The sequence below is a fragment of the Anabas testudineus genome, chromosome 22 (assembly GCF_900324465.2).
Source record: "Anabas testudineus chromosome 22, fAnaTes1.2, whole genome shotgun sequence".
In the NCBI taxonomy this organism is placed as follows: Eukaryota; Metazoa; Chordata; class Actinopteri; order Anabantiformes; family Anabantidae; genus Anabas; species Anabas testudineus.
Genome location: NC_046630.1, coordinates 20,046,054 through 20,064,277, shown reverse-complemented (window position 1 = coordinate 20,064,277; position 18,224 = coordinate 20,046,054). Strand labels below are relative to the sequence as shown.

The window sequence follows — 18,224 nt, the reverse complement described above, 5'->3', positions numbered from 1 at the left end:
TACAGGAAACCAATAAGTCAGACAAATCTTTATTCCCACTTCTTCTGAAAATTTCAAGATACTCACAGTGTAGATTGCTATGGCAACACACAAACATGTAACACATTGTACTGGTAACACAGGAATGCCCCTGTCATAAATTGTGTCTTTGAGCCATTGTATGTGGTACATCAACACCCAAGTGTAAGACAAGCTCTCTATGTCACTGTCTCCATTTATACCCTACTGCGAGGGCTGATATTAGACACAAACTACAAAACTGAACTGAATTTGTGCCCATTGCAATCAATTTTTTGTGTAACTACAATAATAAATAAACAATAAACTCCTTGGATGTTTTGTGTCAAAAATGTGTATAATAGTTCTCAACTGTGCAACACTTCAGAGAGGTAGGCATGGGCATTCTGTCAAGACTAATGACTATGTGATGGGTAGAGGCCCAGAGGGAGGCATGGAGGAAGACAGAGAGGACCATACATAAATAGATTCCAACCCAAAAATATTTCTCTATTTAGACCTTTTTTAGTGACACCAGTCCTGGCATTTGATTCAGGAAATTTAATCAAATTGAAGCTAAAACTATCTATTAATAACAGTTTCCTGTACCTTTACAGCAACGATGAAAAGACCGATATATCACAACCCTAATTCAAATTTTAACAAATGTTTTACTGTAATGACATTCATATGATGGTTTGAATACTACATCATACATTCTGGATATTATTTTGTGGCACTACAAGACTGATGCATGCACTGCCATCACTGTGCTTGCATTTCTAGACAGTCAGTAAACACTACACTCAACAGTCAGCAGTCTAAATTTAGCATGCTGCAAAGATCATGCGCCATTCCCAACACATACCTATTATAGGGATATTATTGTTAGTATGATATTTGCAAAATAATAATATTAGTGTAGGATAATGGACTAGTAACCTGTAAACTGGTACTAGTGGTCAACAACTGGAAAATAGCTCTTGCTTGGACTCTGCAGTCAACAAATGCTTGTAACTGCATCCTTTGTTGACTGAAACCACTGCCCCCACACTTCACATATTAACCTTTTTCCATCTACACAAAACACATGTTGATTGCTGATTGCTCACTGAACTGCGGGGCAGTAAAAAACCTTTGTCCAAAGTGACTCTTCATAAGTGTATTTAACCTCACCCTCTTCCTAACATAATAGTGTTTAATGTTGTCCAGCATGGTTACTGCAAACTCAATAGGCACAACCACTAGCATCCCAGTTGGTCTCTCTTACATCTCTGGACTCTGAGATCACGTGTTCAGAATCTTCATCATACTCCTAAAGAGTCAGCATTGCCCGCAAACTGTTGTTGGATCTTTGTTTAGCCTAAAGACAGGATGTTCATGGTCATCAACCATGGGTCAGTGGACAGCTTAAGGAGTGAACTGACCTAATGTTTACAGTACAAATACCTGATATTACATGATCACAGTTCTACTCTTCTAGTCACATGAGGACAAGTGAGTCATCTCTTTGACAAATAAGCACATTCCATCATTCAGTAAAAAGGTAGGCAGAAGAGTGTAATGGTCATGCTGGAATTTGAGGTGAAGTGGTCAAAGAGAAACGTGACACAGGATATTCACCTGGGCCACCTCCCTAGTAAAGGAGTAATTTCTATGAGGTGTTTACAGGAAAGTCTAGGTAGACCTAGTGCCCATCAACCCAGTGCTGCCATTGCTGGTCAACAGGTCTCTAAATCGTGTTCCGTGGCATCTTGTCCAAACACTGTGTGTGATGTGTCGGAACTGTTCTTTTACCTCCCGAATATAGTCAGTAGTTGCCTCATGTTGCTGTAGGCAACCTGGACATTTGAGGTGCCTTCACCAGTCCAAACTGTTCCAGATTTTTTGGAACTGTTTGGACTCCACACCCAACTCAAGTCTCTGTGTTGTAACCTCAGCAGGTAAAAATCTATTCAATGTTCAACTTACCTTTTTACTGTTGTTGCTCATTTACACTGTTCAGCTATCTCCTATAGAATTCTGTCCTTTATCAACATCACCTCTTCACTACTTTTGATATGTAGTTGTCTGACAGCGGCTATTACATGCTGTCCAAGATGTGACAAAAACTAGTGAAACTGCATAGTGGTGGCCACCCACTTGAATCATCCACCTCACTAACGGCACTGGTCTGAAACATTTACCTGCTGCAGGAAGATGAAAAACTCTTTGTCTAAAACACTAGAAATACTGACACCACCAGATATGATTAGGACCCAATGTTCGAATGGAAAAAGACGGTTCTTATTTGTTAGACAGTCAGGTTGACAGACAATAATTCAGCTATTATTTATGCAGTTGAATAGGATACAACTGCACAGATGTTTGTAGAAATACCTTAGTTCATTGTATTGCCCCCAGCTCTGAGCATTTTTTTACATTTAGTTGATACTTTTATCCAAAGCAACTTACAAGTTGGTACAATGGGGTAAGCATGAGGAGGTCTTGATTTGAACCCCAGTCTCCCACATGAGAGGCAGTGATGTTACCACTACACTAACCAGCCAGAGTGCTGGGCAGTGCTGTTTGCTCAATGGAGTTGGATACTTGCCCCTGCTAAGATACAGTACCTTGAAGGTTTGCCTAGACAGGTAAGACTTAAGCCAACTGAGAGCTCAACAGAGATACCCAAGTCAGAGAGAGCAGACAGGACTCAAAGGCTTACAAAGTCAAAGGCTGCAGATGGATTGAGCAGGATTAGGTCCCTTTGCAGTCTAAAGGGACTCCATGACCACTGAGTGGGGGGCATTTCTGTAAAATAACCACTCCTGAGGCCAGACTGCCGTGCTGCAAATTATAGCTTTCCTATGTTTTTATAGGAATTATAGCCCTAGCATGTGTCCCAGCCACTCTTGCCTGAATGTTCCTGTTTCCCTCCTTGTTTCTTTCTTTGGACTGGTTGGCTCATTTGGATTGTTTTGGCATTTCTTACTCCAGTTGGACACAAACGTCTCAAGCTTCACTAGCCTCCCAGCTAGTTTGCTTTAGGCGCAACCCACCCAGTTCCTACCACAGGCGCTAGACTGCCTTCTACTGATCTCACTAACACTAGAGACATTCTGATCTATATGTACAATATACCTCCAATATTTTTCAAACTGTTGTGCATTGCCAAAATATCACAATCTCAAACTTGTGTGTCTACACTCAAATAAATAATAAATAATGGCAGACAAGACAGTCAGCATATGTGGTGCAAATACTGAAGTGGTGCCAACCTACAAATATCTAGGTGTGTACCTGGTCAGTAAGCTGGACTGGTCACTTTACACAGATTTACAGGCCTGCACAGTGACTGGAATGAGGTTGGACTCACTAGAGGACTCACTGTGGTGGAGAAATGCACACTGGAAAAGATAGAGACCATTCTACAATATACCGACTATCCTGATGGATCAAAGAAGTAGCTGCAGCAGACGACTCACCTCACTGTGTGGCAGGACTGAAAGATACAGGAGATCCTTTATCCCCACAGACATCAGGCTCTACAATAGCTTAGCCAACAGCAGATGGTTACTAACTACTTTTACTATCTTTATGTACATGTTTACCTGCATTTCCCTTATGGGATTAATGAAGTTTATCTTATCTTATTTGAAGAAGAATACATGTTTTTTTCAGAATAAATAATAGAATTCCTTAATCAGCTGTTCCTGCCAATGACCCAGCTGTCCCAGAGCCTGTTCTCGATTTAGATGCCTAAGCTAATGTCTTGTCTATTCCTGTGTAAGTTTAACTGATGTCTTGTCTGTAGATGAGTGGCCTGTTGCAAACAATAATCCACCTGTTACTCAGCCAATTCTTCAACTGGCCACTTCTGCCAACAACTCAAACTCTGACTTAGAAATCAGCTAATGCCCTCCATTGTTCATGAGTCAGCTGTTTTTGATGAAGAATGGTTTGTGGGTTAGGTGCTTCTTCTGTTCCAGCAATTGGTTTTGAGTTGATCTCTACAGTCAATATGCCAACCTTCTTTTCTCCCTCTGCTCTACTTCTCCAGCTGATGTCATGGCAGCACTAAGGTCTGCCTCCCCAAAAGACAACATTACACCAGCTCCAGGTACTCCTACCCAGGCCTACACTGCCACATTTGCCCCGGAGTCTGCCTTCCTAGCAGCCCTAAAAGACACGCTAGGACCTGTTCTTCTGACCACTGTGTAATTCTTGGCATACATGTTAATGCTCTCCTGAACAAAACTTTGATTGTGCCACAGAGGAAGGTATTCATAAAACATCAAGAAATAAACATCAGCCTGCAGGCAAAAAAAGAAATCCAGATAAAAACGTATAAAACACAAAACAGTAGAGAGAGTACAGTTTTCTACTGTAGAGAGTGTCTACAGTAGAAGACGATTCATGACCTATTTAAGATTTCATTTTCTAGTTTTCAAGACTACCATTGGACCAGCTCCACTCACCTCCAGTTCCACTTTTACCCGTATTTCCCTGTTCGTCTCTGTTGGATTTGTTTGGACTGCCTGATCACTTGATTTTCCCTGTCCTTTAGATTGATTGCTTTGTTTGGACTGATGATTGGACATGTTTGACCCTGTACCCTGTTGTGTGATTTTAAAGTTTTTGTTAACTACCGTTGCCAGTCTGCTTGTGTTGTTGCATTTGGGCCCTGCTTGCTGTTTTGGTCATATAAACATTACACTAATTTAGTAACTAGTAGAGTATCTCGTGCAACTTTAACATAAAAAATAATACAGAAACTTCAACATGCGAAAGGCTTGGGGCTACATTAATCACTTAATAAGGGGTAAAATAATGAATTGAGTGTACAGTGCACAAACTGTTAGTTGAGCATGCTCAAATCCAAGAACGGACAAAGGAGAAAATAGACATACTGTAAAAGCTGGCCATTACATAGTTTTGGCAGCGATCACCAGTAAATTCATTTGGACACCTGAGTAGGAAACGAAAGAAACAGACAAGAAGAGAGAGAGGGTTAATTTATACAGGAACTGTGCAAAACCCACAACAGTCATCACTGGTGTTGATAGGAAGGGCGAGCTAGACCAACAGTCTAGCTTCAGCCTGTGAGGTGGAGTTCTAATTTCCAATTAGAATTTATCTGAGATCTTCATAGCACAAGTACTGATTTATGATCTCCAGTTCTCCATTATGTGATTTTTTCACAGACCTCAATCAAAACTCTTTGGGTTTGAATAATGTCTAGCAGACTGAAATTTGCATGTACATACAACCAGCCTAAACTTTGTCTGTAATATAATTCTGTACAATGGGTTTTATGACACCACCCAAAAAGCAGCACGGACCCAGATGCATGGCAGTCGTACAGCATGGGAATCAGCCCCAGAGGTGGTTCTTTTAGTCTTGATATGGCACTAGCCCCATGAGGGATCCCTGGGTCTCCTGTATTTAGGACATCTGTTAACAACTGAGTTTGAATTTAAAACACCAAACTCATCACTGCTTTACCACTCAGACCATGGCCAGTTAAGCACTAGACTACAGGAAATTCTTAAGCAGGAAATAACCATCACAAGAGTGCGTGCTGAAGGGATGGGGGCGAAGCTGAATGGGAGGAACTGTAGGTAGTTTGTCTTAAGGCTTGACATAAAAAAACCACGCAGACTGAGATGGAGGCATTTGACTGCTCTGAAGAGCATGGATGGGATGTGATGAGATGACAAGTACATGCAAATTCCAGTGCACTTCTCCACAAGGGAGCGTGTGCCTAAGTATTTAGACCCATTTAGAGGGCTCTGCTTGAACTAGCAGAAATAGAGCTAGATCAGGAAGAAACTGCAGCTTATAGCCAGAGTTTTACCACTGTGTTTTAAAAAAACATGGAATTTTCCATCATTTCTTGGAGAATACATGAGAGGGGTGAAACACCAGTAATGACATGTGGGACTGAATACAGTTATGATCACATACGTTTTGGGTCTGAGACTTTCTTAAGCACAGCTTGTTCACATCGGTGCCCAGTGAATCCCGCCAAGCATCTGGTTTATGGGTAGAAGGGAGGAGAGATAAACAGTACTGACATGTTACACACAAAACAAGAAGACACAGGGACAAACACAAAGACATCAGGTGTACAGTCACAAAACATAACAGCAACCAGGAAACAAAGAGTCACATAATTACTTTGGCATTGGACGAATCTGAGCAACCTGTAAAATGTTCACTAATGCAGTTCAAATATGTCCAAAATCCCAGTGGCTTGAAATTTCTCATGAAAGTTATGTGGTCCAAAGTCTTAATTTTACTTCAGCTACCCAGATTCTTTGCCTTCTGACCTGTTCATGTAAACACTTGTGACTTTACCGGAGCCCTTATGGTTCTTCACAATGATACTCTCATTGAAGATTTTTGGCATCAACTCCTGTGTTGCCAAAACCAGTATTGAGTGCATCAGGTACTCTGTTTGAGGTCAGATGACAGCAGTCTGTGGTTTGCACCTTGCCGCTACAGTAAGATATGGAGTACTGATCTCTCTGACCTCAGCTAAGCTAGGAAGCAAGTGATTTACCCCTTTGTCCACTTCTTCTAATGACTGAGGACAACTACAGCTCTGTCATTTAGTGGCTGAATACTAAACTCATCATTAGTTTCCACAATTGTTTTCCTTCTCTAAAAAGTGAGAGACGTGCTTCCTGGTGTGAACCTTGCCTCATTACATCACACACAAAGAACATTATGCGTATTATAGAGCAATCCAAGCAGCTGCCTGGGCCGGAGACAAGCTTACTTATCTTTTCTGAATGCGTCTCACACAGAAGGTATTCTCATCTTCCTCCTTTACTCCTCAGCTCTCCTCAAAGAATGTGTCTGGACAATTATTTAAAAAATAAAATAAAATAGAAATAATTTAAAATAAATAATAGGACTGTTATATGGTTCATGTGCTTTCTCTAGCTGGTGCCTGAGCTGTATGAGTTTCTTCTAGTAGACAGATCATCTAATCCTTAGTTTCAGAATCCTAAATTCAATGTTTATGATATTGTGTGCACTTTTAAGCCTAATGTTGATTATACAAATAGTGTAACGGTGTATAATATCATAATCAAAGATAATATCTGGGGCTGCAGAATTTTAAGCAAGTATCTTCTGTAATTCTAAGGTGACTGCTATATTTGAATGACACTTCTTGAGCAGTTGCGCCCCTTTTTTAAGTTAGCTACTAGATATTCGTCATTTTCCCATTTCAGTGCATACATCAGTGCTTGATGTATTATTAGTTTGTTTTTAGGCTTCTTATTAACAAGATACTTCAACAATTATTAAGAGCCTTTGGGCTGTTTAAGGATTGTTTCAGTGTGTTAGTACTTGCCACAGAGTATTGGCCTTGGAAGGATGTAATGTGCAGATCCGGTTGTTCTGTCATCTTTGTTAAAGTTCAAAAATAATTTTAGAAAAGAAACAACAACACCATTTTTCTTTGTATTAGTACTCCTATAATGAAAATATATATTTTCTTCTGCTTAGTTTCTGTCACATTTCTGATATTTTCATCATGCCTGTATTTTCTGATCATAGATCTTCATTGATAGTTAATGATGTTGATGTTTCCTTGGCACCACTTTACACCAAAGGGCACCATAGGGTTGTTATATAAGTCACTAACAGAACCATCCCGTATTTAATGTGATGGAAACTTTACTCAGTGTCAGTGCTACAACCTACTGTCTGAGGCATACCTGCAGAGGAACTTTGTGCTGCCTGGCATGATTTCAAGGGTGAAGCACTCCCCTCCATTGACACAGTAGTTCTTCTGGCTGTCACTGCAGCGCGTCACATGGCTGGAGGTCTTAGCTGTTGTGGTGGTGCTGGTGGCAGCTGCAGAGGACACCCATAATTTGTCAGAGCACATAGGCACATGTCTACTGTAATAGGTGACATGGAGTTTGTAAAGTGAAGGTGAAAAACAACTGTGGCTACATGTCTTAAAGGAATAATGCACCATCCCAGGTTTCATGTGCAGTAGTTTAAAACAACCACTTCATACTCTTCACACTCATATTTCAGCCAGTATATGATTAAACACACTTTAAGAACACAATATTTAGACATATCACATAGAATTTGTTACATGCTTGAAATCACCCGTGTTAGGATTTTTTTGTTTGTTTGTTTGTTTGCAAATTCACTACACAACTGGAAAAAAAAAACACAGTCCGCAAAATGTTCAAATCTATGACCGATGTTCAGTTCTTTCTAAAAGTAAATATGTAGGTTAAATGATGTCTGTAGCCTACATCATAGACCTGCTATGTGCTTTGTTTCAAGAGAACAGTGGACTCTAGACACGTCTACAGTCTCTCCAGTCTGACACACATCACATCATTCACACTAACATTTACAACTTTGTTACTTCACTAAACCTGAATGTCTTTGAACAGAAGTAGACTTCTGTTCGTCCAATCAGTCTGTTGAGAGATGACATGACTCATCATCTCTTATGTCATGTAAATGCTGATGCGACACATCAGATTAGCTAACATTTAAACAAATAATCTGACTAACACTGTCACTCACTTATTCAAATGTGGAGTATGCACATTCTTCATTCACAGAAACAAGGAAATAAGCTTGAATAGGCGAATACTATACTGAGTCCTGTGAATACAACCCTATATCTAGAAGCATGAGCTGAGTATTACAAAGCAAATTTCTTCACTGCAACCAGCAGCTACATCTGATTACATGCAGCACAAAGAAAGTTTAATCAGGAGGTGCACTCCATTCGTGTCTTCACTGGATATAAACTCTTAATGATAGAGTTTCAGCTAATGGTTGAACTTCAATAAATAAATCAAGATGTGAATGGGGTTTCATGTTGAGACTCTAAGAGAAGATTGATTGCATTTAGTTTTTGATCATATTTTTGAACTTCCAAAGCCATTACTGGTAATGATTTACTTTGAAAACAGAGATCAATAATCAGTAAATGTTTTGCTCCTCATTATGAATGATGAAATGCAGGGAGAAGTGGACATTTCCTCTGCTTAACTTTTCCTGGTGGATCAGAAACAATAAACTACCATCGAGTGGCTGGATAGTGTAGTGGTAACATTGCTGCCCTTCATGTGGGTAACTGGGGTTTGAATCCTTGCTGTAGCCTACCTTCAGTACGACTCCTTAGGTAAGACCTCCTCATACTTTGCCCTGTGCCTTGTTAGTGCTTTAGATAAAAGTGCCAAATGACTAAAACCTAAATGCAAAATGTAAAACAAGGGCGAAGTGACACAGTTCTGGAGGTGAGCCAACAGGCTGCTTCATTTCTCTGCTGTTCAGGCTCTTTAGGCAGAGCTGGGGTTGTATTAGCAGAACAATCTGAGTCTGCTGCAGTGGATGGTGTTTCTGTCAAGTGTTGTCAAGGACAAACTATGATGTGCTGCACCAGCAAAAATCTGTGTCTGTATCATTCACTGGAATAATAGCAGTCACGTTTGTGAAGGTAAAAAAGATTTAAACAAAAGGATCTACAGTGATTTAAATGCACACACTTAGAAACTACACATAGACTATTGTGCCAAATATAATTACAAACCATTAAATTGAATATGTAAAGTTTCAAAATCTAATTTTTTCTTCAGACTATGTGTTTGGTTGCCAGCTTTACTGAAGTTCATAAAAACTTTGGAAGAATATTTCTATAATTCAATGTCAATTACATTTTATTTGTATAGCATCAAATCACATCAGAAGTCATCTGAAGGCACTTTACAGTGTAAGGTTTAAGACCTTACGCAGTATAATTTTATAAGAAATTATATAGGAAACCCAACAATCCCATTTGAGCAAGCTTTAGGCAACAGTGGAGAGGAAAAACTCCCTTTAGAGGAAGAAACCTCCAGCAGAACCAGGCTCATAGTGGGCGGCCATCTGCCTCTACCGGTTGGGGTGAGTGGGGTTAAACATCTAACCCAAAGACAGGTCAACGTGGGCTGGAAGGGGTGGAACTCAAACACAGACATCAAAGGGGGCAGCTGAACACATGATAAATTACTGGTATGAAAAAGAACATCCAAGAGTGGTGGGATATCTGCCACTAGATAGAGAAAAGCTCAGTAGCTTAACTGTGCCAAGACTGCCCTCATGTTCCAAAGAGCCTCTTCCGTTTTTACTGGTAACATTGCAAAACTTCCAATCACTGTGTCTGTTTTCCAGTTGCATTTAACAGTAAGATGTCTTCAAGGTGATTGGCCAGTGACAACATAATGACATGGTCAAAAATCAAAATGTGAGGTTGTTTCTTACTGACTGAGAAAGGAGAACACTATCGACAGCAAAACTTAGGTTCAGGTTATTGTTATTTCCACACACAGTTCCACACACACATACCAGTTTCCATGGTTCTAAAATAAATGTTAATAGGGGGAGATGCTGTTGAAGCAGTGTGTGTGAAGAAGTGAAAATGCGTTCCTTTTTCTAACCTGTCTGAGAATGTTGGATGTTTTTCTGCTTGATTGGTACATTTTCCATCATTTATTGTAATTTCAAAATGACAACTACCTGAAGAGCAGAGCAGGGAGTAGCAGAGCTGAGCCAACATGTTCTCATCCCTCAGCATCACATAATGATGACTCAGTATCTATGCTAAAGGCACCCTTTGTCAGCATTTGACACACTGGAAGTGTCGGCCCCCTGATGCCTGCTGGATCTCTTGTCAAAAGAGGTTACGAATGGAAACACGGTTTGATTGACTTTATGCAGAAAGACATATGGGTTATTGTTGGGCACAAAAACCTTAGGTTAAGTCAAAAAATATAAAGACTTGGAACAGTTACAACACACCATGTCTTACACAGTTAACTGACATGTACTTATGTTGAAACATCATAACGTTAAATGTGGGGCACAAGACGTTGGCTGTAACCTGCACTGCTAAGGCCTTTGTGTTGCTGTTCCTCTCTCCAGCAGTACCATTGATGCTGTGACTGAGACATGGACTGAGCCGATGTTACAGGGTCACTGCGGTGTGGTCAGCCATGCTGAGTGCTGACTGTAGTGGCATTGAAGGTGTAACTGACCATCTAGACTGATTGATGCTTAACTGTAAGGAACTCCAGAACCAAATTGAAGAGGGAGGTGCTGGGAATATGAAACAAACCAAATGGACCGATGTGGAACACGTTTGTTAAAGGTGTTGGTGACACCCAGTCAAGCGTAAAATACACCATGGCACACAAAGACAGACGACCATTTACGCTCACAGTCACAATTGAGAGCCACCAATTAAGCTAACCATTATGTCTTTGGCTTGTGGAGAAACCACAGTATGGTTAAGAAACCCTCAGCAACTCCACAGCTGGACCTGTGTCTCAAATTGAGACAGGGGATAAGGATCTTACTATATGTTAAAGAAACAGCATGCAATATTTTAAGAGATCTAATTAGCAGGAATGAAATATAGTATTCATTGATATGTTGTTAGAGGGTAATCACCTAACAGTACCAAGTGTTGCATTTTCTTTGGCTTAGAATGAACCTATATGCACCTAGCATGCAGGTCCCCTTTCACAGAGACCAGCTTTTATTATTATATTTATTATTATTCAACTTGACAAATGTGATAAAATAAGGTTTCTTTATTGTTTTGTGGTCCTTTTTTGTTTTATACTTTGGGATTGCAACCATATTATTTATTTCACTTCACTTTCTCAGTTTCCATTATTCCATTATGAAATGCCCAGGGGGACAGCAGTATCAATTTTGCCAGAGTCATAAAACCAGATATTTAACTTTTTATGACCTCACCTCCACTGACATTACATCCTGTCATAGGATTCTGTCAGACACTACAGTCATAAAAATTTGAGAGCAACATTTGCATCATTCATTGTGCATCTTTGCAACTGAGTGTCTTCATCACTCAAACCAACTGTCCCAAACTTACTGTAAGTAGGACAAGTGAGGAGAATCTTCATAAACTTCCTCTCATTGATGTTACGAATCCAATCAAACAATAACTTGCCGCCTAGCTGTCAATTCAAAAGAATAATTTACACTTCAAAGGGAGTAGTGTTCACAGTATTAGAATGGATGGCAGCAGATCCTCCACATGGTTAACAAGGAGGTCCACAGACAGACAGGCTGTAGCTACAGATGCTGCTGATGTCTGACTCACTAATCAGAAACTGAGGCATGTTTTTACACAAATCTGAACTCATTAAGCCTGACTTCATCATCAGAGATATTAGCTAAGCTAATTTATTTTCCAGTGGCTGATTTAAAGGACAGAGATCTTGTTAGAACAATATGTAAACCTGAAGTTAAAAACTCATGTCAAAGGGCTACCTTAAAACTTTACGCCAAGCCAACGAATGTAATTTGTTCTTCTAACACAACTAAATGTTATGTTGACTAAACATCGCATGCTGAGTAAACTTATGTCTTAGTTTGGTTTATTTAGATTTATTAGTTCATTGAACAAGCTAGGCAGGTTTTCAGACTTAAAAATCTATTTTGATTTCATTAAATAAATTCATTATAATATATAGAAAATTCTTGAATAAGGATTTACAGTGAATAGATGGTAAAATCAACATAACATAACAAAAATGTTAAACGTTTTCAGTATCAGTTGACAAATAAAAATTTTAATGTGAGTTCCTGGTTTGTGTGGGCTGGACATAAGGATCACACTGACAATGGGATAAGTATTTGATAATAGAATAATCAAAAGTTAATGAGAGTAAGTGTAGGGTAAATACAGGATGGCTCTACGCTGTGAGGCTGGACTTCATTTGCAAGATAAAATCTGTCATTTGTTACTTTGCACAAACCTTTATTTATCAAATTAGTACAAAGAAAAGATTTGCAGTGTTTTCACTAAACATGAGCCAATTGAGAGTAGTTGCCTGAAACACACTTAAAATATCTAAGAACAGAGGTTAAATTGTAAATTATTCAATAATAACAATAATAATAATAATAATAATAATAATAATAGGTCAGGGTCTCATGATTGGGCATAAAAGGAGTATCCACCAAATGCTTAGATAGGTTTACTTCGTGCCAAACTCCATTCACTCCAGAGAATTGTCCTAAGTTCAGAAAGAATATTTCACAATGCAAGATTGCAAAGGCTTTAGGTATTCCACCATATACAGTTCTTAATATTGTGAACTAATTCAGGGACTCCTAAAATCTCAGTATGTACAGTTAAGGGTTGGAAACTACTCTTTAAAGTTGCATGGGCAAAGCATCCTCACTTAACACAGTCTGAAGCTGCATTCAGAAATGTAATCTGAAACTCCACTACATGAAGAGGAAGCCATGCAACAACTGAGTTCTTCAGGACCAAGTTCGTTAAATGGACTAAAAAACAGTGGGAATTTGTTCAAAGGAGACAAGACCATGTTTCAGCTTGTCTTCACATTGTGAGATTGAGATTGAGTTGTTGTACTTGTCTTGTGATAGAAAAGTAATTTTCATGAGATGATAATGACTTTCTAGGTTTTAATGAGCATATTCACCATGTAGATGTCAGTAGTCAGAAGCATCAGTGCCTGTAAATGGATGTATTAAAACATATTTACATATTTACATGTAAATATCATGCTTTTATTATTTGTTATTATTATTATTTAGTATAATTAGTCGTTTTCAATAAAAAACTTTATTATGTTATTATGTTGTTATTGGTGAGGGGTTTTGTTTATTCAAAATTATTTATAAAGTCAATAAAAAGAACAAGCTTGTCAATGATGACTTGTTCTGTAACTGCCTCATGGCTGTTTTTTAACCTGTGTAAAATCTAACATCCACTCCCCCTGCTCTGTAGCCCTAACAGTTCTGCTGGCCCAGTCACTAGTTGCAAGAATTACATTTGAACTGGGTGAATCAGCAACTCGTATCTTATCGTGTCTACTTACTCATCATGACCATCAGGTTTCTGAGACTTAGCTGATTTTATTGGCATATTTCAGCACAGCTACATTACAGTTGTCTTTCACCCGATGTCAGCTGGTATAGGCTCCAGCACTCCTGTGACCTTTCAATGTACAAGCAGTAGAAAATGGATGGATGGATGAAATTGGTCACCATATTGTGAATTTGTATTCCACTAAACAAAAAGTATTTAATTGCACTGTAAATGTAAAGTTACTGCTTCAACTTACTATGTTAGGTTTCAAATTGCTCTTACTTCATATCTAGTGTGGTTAAAATTCACAAATTGTAGTCGAACCCTGGTTGGAGCCAGGTCAACTACATTGCACATGCTCATTTCAACTCCTTCTAACTATAATTATGAGTTAAATGAATTAAAATCTTAGAGTTCACTCAACTTGTTAAAGTAAGTTGATAAAATACAAAAGAATTTGCATATTAGTAGACTTCCTAGCATGCACATGTTGAGTTAATGCTCTTAAAATATTGTGTTCTTTAGTTTTTTTACAGAAAATAGTACCATTGTTATTTTACTCAGTTTGAAGTTGTTGGGGTTTTTTTTCAAATTACTTGAGGAAATTTTAGAGCACATGTAAGTTAATTAAAACCATGAGTACACAACACAACAACAAGGTAAATTTAACATTGCAGTTTTGTTACTGTGTCATGTTTAAAATAAACATTAAAAAATATTTTTTGCCATTTGTAATTCTATTTTTTATTCATATCAAACATACATTTGTTTAACAATAAAAAGTTTAAGTTATTAAAAGTAAGATTTTCTTCAAAACGTAGAAATTTGAGTTAGTTTCAAAAATCTAGTGCAGTTAGTTACCTTGAAATTTTAAGTTTTCTGATTTTTTTTTTTTTACAGTGCATCAAGACAAAAAGATCAGATGTGATTAAGACAGGATTAAGAAACATTAAGATCTGTGATGTGAACATAGCATTTCTCCACCACACAGCTCCTCATCAGGTTGAAACATGAGATTTACAACAAGTTTGTGCAGTTAAGAGTTTGGTGAATTTAACTTTGAAACGCTGGCACGAACAAACCTCACAGCAGAGAATCAGAGAGAGTTTGGCTTCACTGATCCTTCACTGGCTTCCCACCAGCAAACACAATCATCTGAAATTGCTGGAATTCACCCTCAGGTACCACTGCAGGGAATTCAGTGTCAGCTATGGGCAATTACAGGGATCATCTATCAATGCTATTGATTAATTAAAGCTACTTTTTATTAAGGTATTGGTTGGAACATTACTGTCCTACCCCCGACACTACCCCTCCACCACTTTTACCCTCTATTAGCTAACCTAGATACAGTGTCATAAATCACACAGTGATGTGACTACAGAAACGTCATGGTGGCGAGCCTCTGGCAGACAGATAGTATTAGTGGGTTGTTTTTCCCTGCGGCAGAGGGATGGAGAGGGCATCAATTAGCCTCCAGCAGGCTCTGACCTTGAAATGGAGCACAGTCAGAAAACAGGAAGTCTCCCTGTACCACAGCCTGGACTTTCAGTTTGTGTCATGCATCATTTATTGATTTTCACTTTTTCATATGGACTGGAAATGTGCAGCCACACATTTCAGGGTTCCTCCATATTGTATGTTGTCTCATTCAGAATAAGGCTGCAATTACACCATTACTGGAGTGTGTCTAAATCATTGTGGTATAATTTAAGAGTTCATTAATACTTAAAGAGGAAGAAGTGATTGTTAGGAATGGTACACCTACACACTATAGGGGTAAATAAGGTTTGAATAGAGCTGTTGTTGTCTGCACGCATATCTCTGTAGCAATACTTCTGAGGCTTAGTCATGGGCCTCTATGCTACTCTCTGCAAGTCACAACGTGTCTGCTCTCTGGCAAAGTCCTGAAAGCAGACACTTCCTGTCACGGTTGATATAGTGCAGCATGTAGGAAATCAATCAACAGGAAAAATCAGTTGAAGCATTTCATGAAACTACACTTAATTTATCTTCGTTTTGTGCTTTAAATCAAATGACATCCCATCTGAAAATAATGTTTTTAATGAATGACATGTTGGATACTTACAGATTGTTGGGGTGATGATGTCGTTGGATAGCTGTGTTGTCTGAGGTTGGGAGGTCTGCTTAGCCGTGTATTTTAGTGTAACGGAGGGATCAGAACGAGTCACTTCTGGCCCTTGTGTAGATTTCTTTTCCACTACTACCTCAGGATGTCCTGTGGTAATAGTGATGGCGGTGGTCAAAGAGACAGTAGACGGAGATGAATGTTGAATCGATTGGGTTAGTCCTAGCGTGGGGTCAACTGATATAATAATTGGGTCCTGTCCAATGGGTTTAGGATTTAAGTGTGTGGGTGGTTCATACTCAAAGATCTTATCCACAAAGACCCATTTGAGGCCCGCTGTGCAGAGGGCTAAGCTAAGTAGACAGGCCAGGATGGGCAGAATGCAGATTCTCTCAGAGTGCAGGCAATTGTTAATCTGTTCCATCTCTATGCACACACAGCAAGTCCCTGGCAAGGCCACAATTCCCAAAGCCCCCAAATGCTCCCCATCACCACCACCACCACCACCTCCTTCTGCAGTTCCCTCTGCGCCCTCCTCCCCACTCTCACCAGCTGTCTCAGTCTCCTCTGGTTTCTCCTCGGGGACTTGTCCAGTATCAGGAGCAGAGCCGGTGGGGGAGGCCGATCCAGGAGGGCAAACGGACCCTGCAGTGAGGTCCTCCATTCCCTCAGTCATCCTGTCCAGCTGCTGAATCAAGGCTCTCTGAACACCTTTCCTATTAACTCAGAGCATCACACAGTGGCAGCGTGCTACCAGTCTCCTCGAGTATGTCTTCCATCATGAGGCTGCAGAGTCAGAGCTGGGACTTCAAAGAGAGGTAAAAATGTTCTTCAGAGTGAGTCAAACCTTGTTAACAGGCTGGGAGGTATGTAGACACCCATCTGCGCACGAGGGACAGGAGTTCCTTACTCATGCTTTCTCACATGAAACGCAATCGTGAGTCAATAAGTAAAAACATCAATTCTGCTGTAGGCAAGAACAAAACAAAAAGCCGGTCAGAGATTCAGAGTCCTTAATTGTTCTAAATGGTCAAGTAGTGCGCAGTGGTGGAAGAGTAGTGCTCACTCACCTGAGCACTTGGGCAGAAGAGGCGGTGTCGACGTGACGGGCCGGCTGCAGCTGCAGTAGCTGTAGTGCAGAGGACAGGACAGCCAGGCACTGCAGTGGCAGGAGGGACATGCTGTCTCGTCTGTGGAGCTCCAACTGGCTGAAAGGCTGAATCATCAGGGAGCGGCAGGTGCCCTTCCTTTCAGTGCAGCCACAGAAACACATGAGTAAGGGAAAGGAGGGAGAAAGAGAATCATAGTGAGAAGGATGGCGAGAGGGGGGGCTGCAGCAGCACAGAAAGGAAGAGAAGATGGGATACTCCCCTTTCTCTTCCTCTCCCCTCCTCTTTCTGTCTTTCCTCTCCAAGTGTTGAGCAGGGCAGCCTCTGGCCTCCTCCCTCTCGGCCTCTCTTCCTGTCTGCTGGTGTGTCAGTGCTCTCTTTGCAGGCTGCTCCCAATCCCAGCGCAATGTATCCAGCTAAGCAAGTTTCTACTTGATCCAATTAGAGCGCATGTCAGCGAATCACAGTCAGTCGGACTGCTGTAGCCCGCCCCTCCAGCACCACTCCCCATTGATTATGCTGATACTAAAGGGTGTGTTTTTGTCAAGGGGAAGGAGCCAAGGAAGCAGACATATGATCTATCCCAAGAGGATGCAACCATTGTGTTCTACTCTTCTCAAGTATCCGCATTCATTAGTGTAATAACATAATGACACAGATGACTGCGTTCAGAGGGTAACGCACAAACACATATATTTAAAACATACATATATTATTGTGACATTCAATAGCTTCTAAAACTAAAGCAAAGCCTTTGCTAACTAAACGAAACTGGCTGAATTAAAAACCTTTAGCATTTTTCTACCAGTCGTACTTCTATAGCTTTTGAATCGTTTGTAAATTGTAAATCTATAAAATATCAACACATCGTTATATCTAATAATAAATCTTATAACATGTATTAAATAATTGAATAAATAAAATGAAGTCAAAAGTATTATTAATAAGAAGGTTCATGTTTGCCACATACCACTATCATTAAATGTGTCTTTACTAATTAGTCATTGAATTCATCGACACTTTGACAAATGTAAATGACAAGTTTAAAGAATAAAACAATGATGTCTGAATTTCAGTTAGCTGCCTCAGATTCATGGTCCTTATATAGGCTCAACTGGGGCTATTGATCACTAAACTCATA

General features: G+C 39.7%; 1 protein-coding gene across 6 annotated transcripts in view; it reads right to left on the bottom strand.

Annotated features, from left to right (window-relative positions):
- nrg1 (neuregulin 1) overlaps window positions 1-17,438 on the bottom strand; it is a 31,718-nt gene extending 14,280 nt beyond the window's left edge. Inside the window, exons 1-4 of one of the 6 annotated variants that reach the window (XM_026339574.1) lie at window positions 17,045-17,438; window positions 15,975-16,941; window positions 7,713-7,851; window positions 5,947-6,014 (exon numbers count right to left, since the gene is read on the bottom strand). In XM_026339574.1, coding sequence (XP_026195359.1) covers window positions 5,947-6,014; window positions 7,713-7,851; window positions 15,975-16,650 — 883 coding nt within the window. In that variant the 5' untranslated portion in view covers window positions 16,651-16,941; window positions 17,045-17,438. Of the gene's footprint in view, window positions 1-4,889; window positions 4,949-5,946; window positions 6,015-7,712; window positions 7,852-15,974; window positions 16,942-17,044 lie in introns of all 6 variants that reach the window. The other 5 variants (XM_026339575.1, XM_026339568.1, XM_026339570.1 and 2 more) reach the window with 5 other exon arrangements.
- Between the last annotated feature and the right edge of the window lie 786 nt (window positions 17,439-18,224).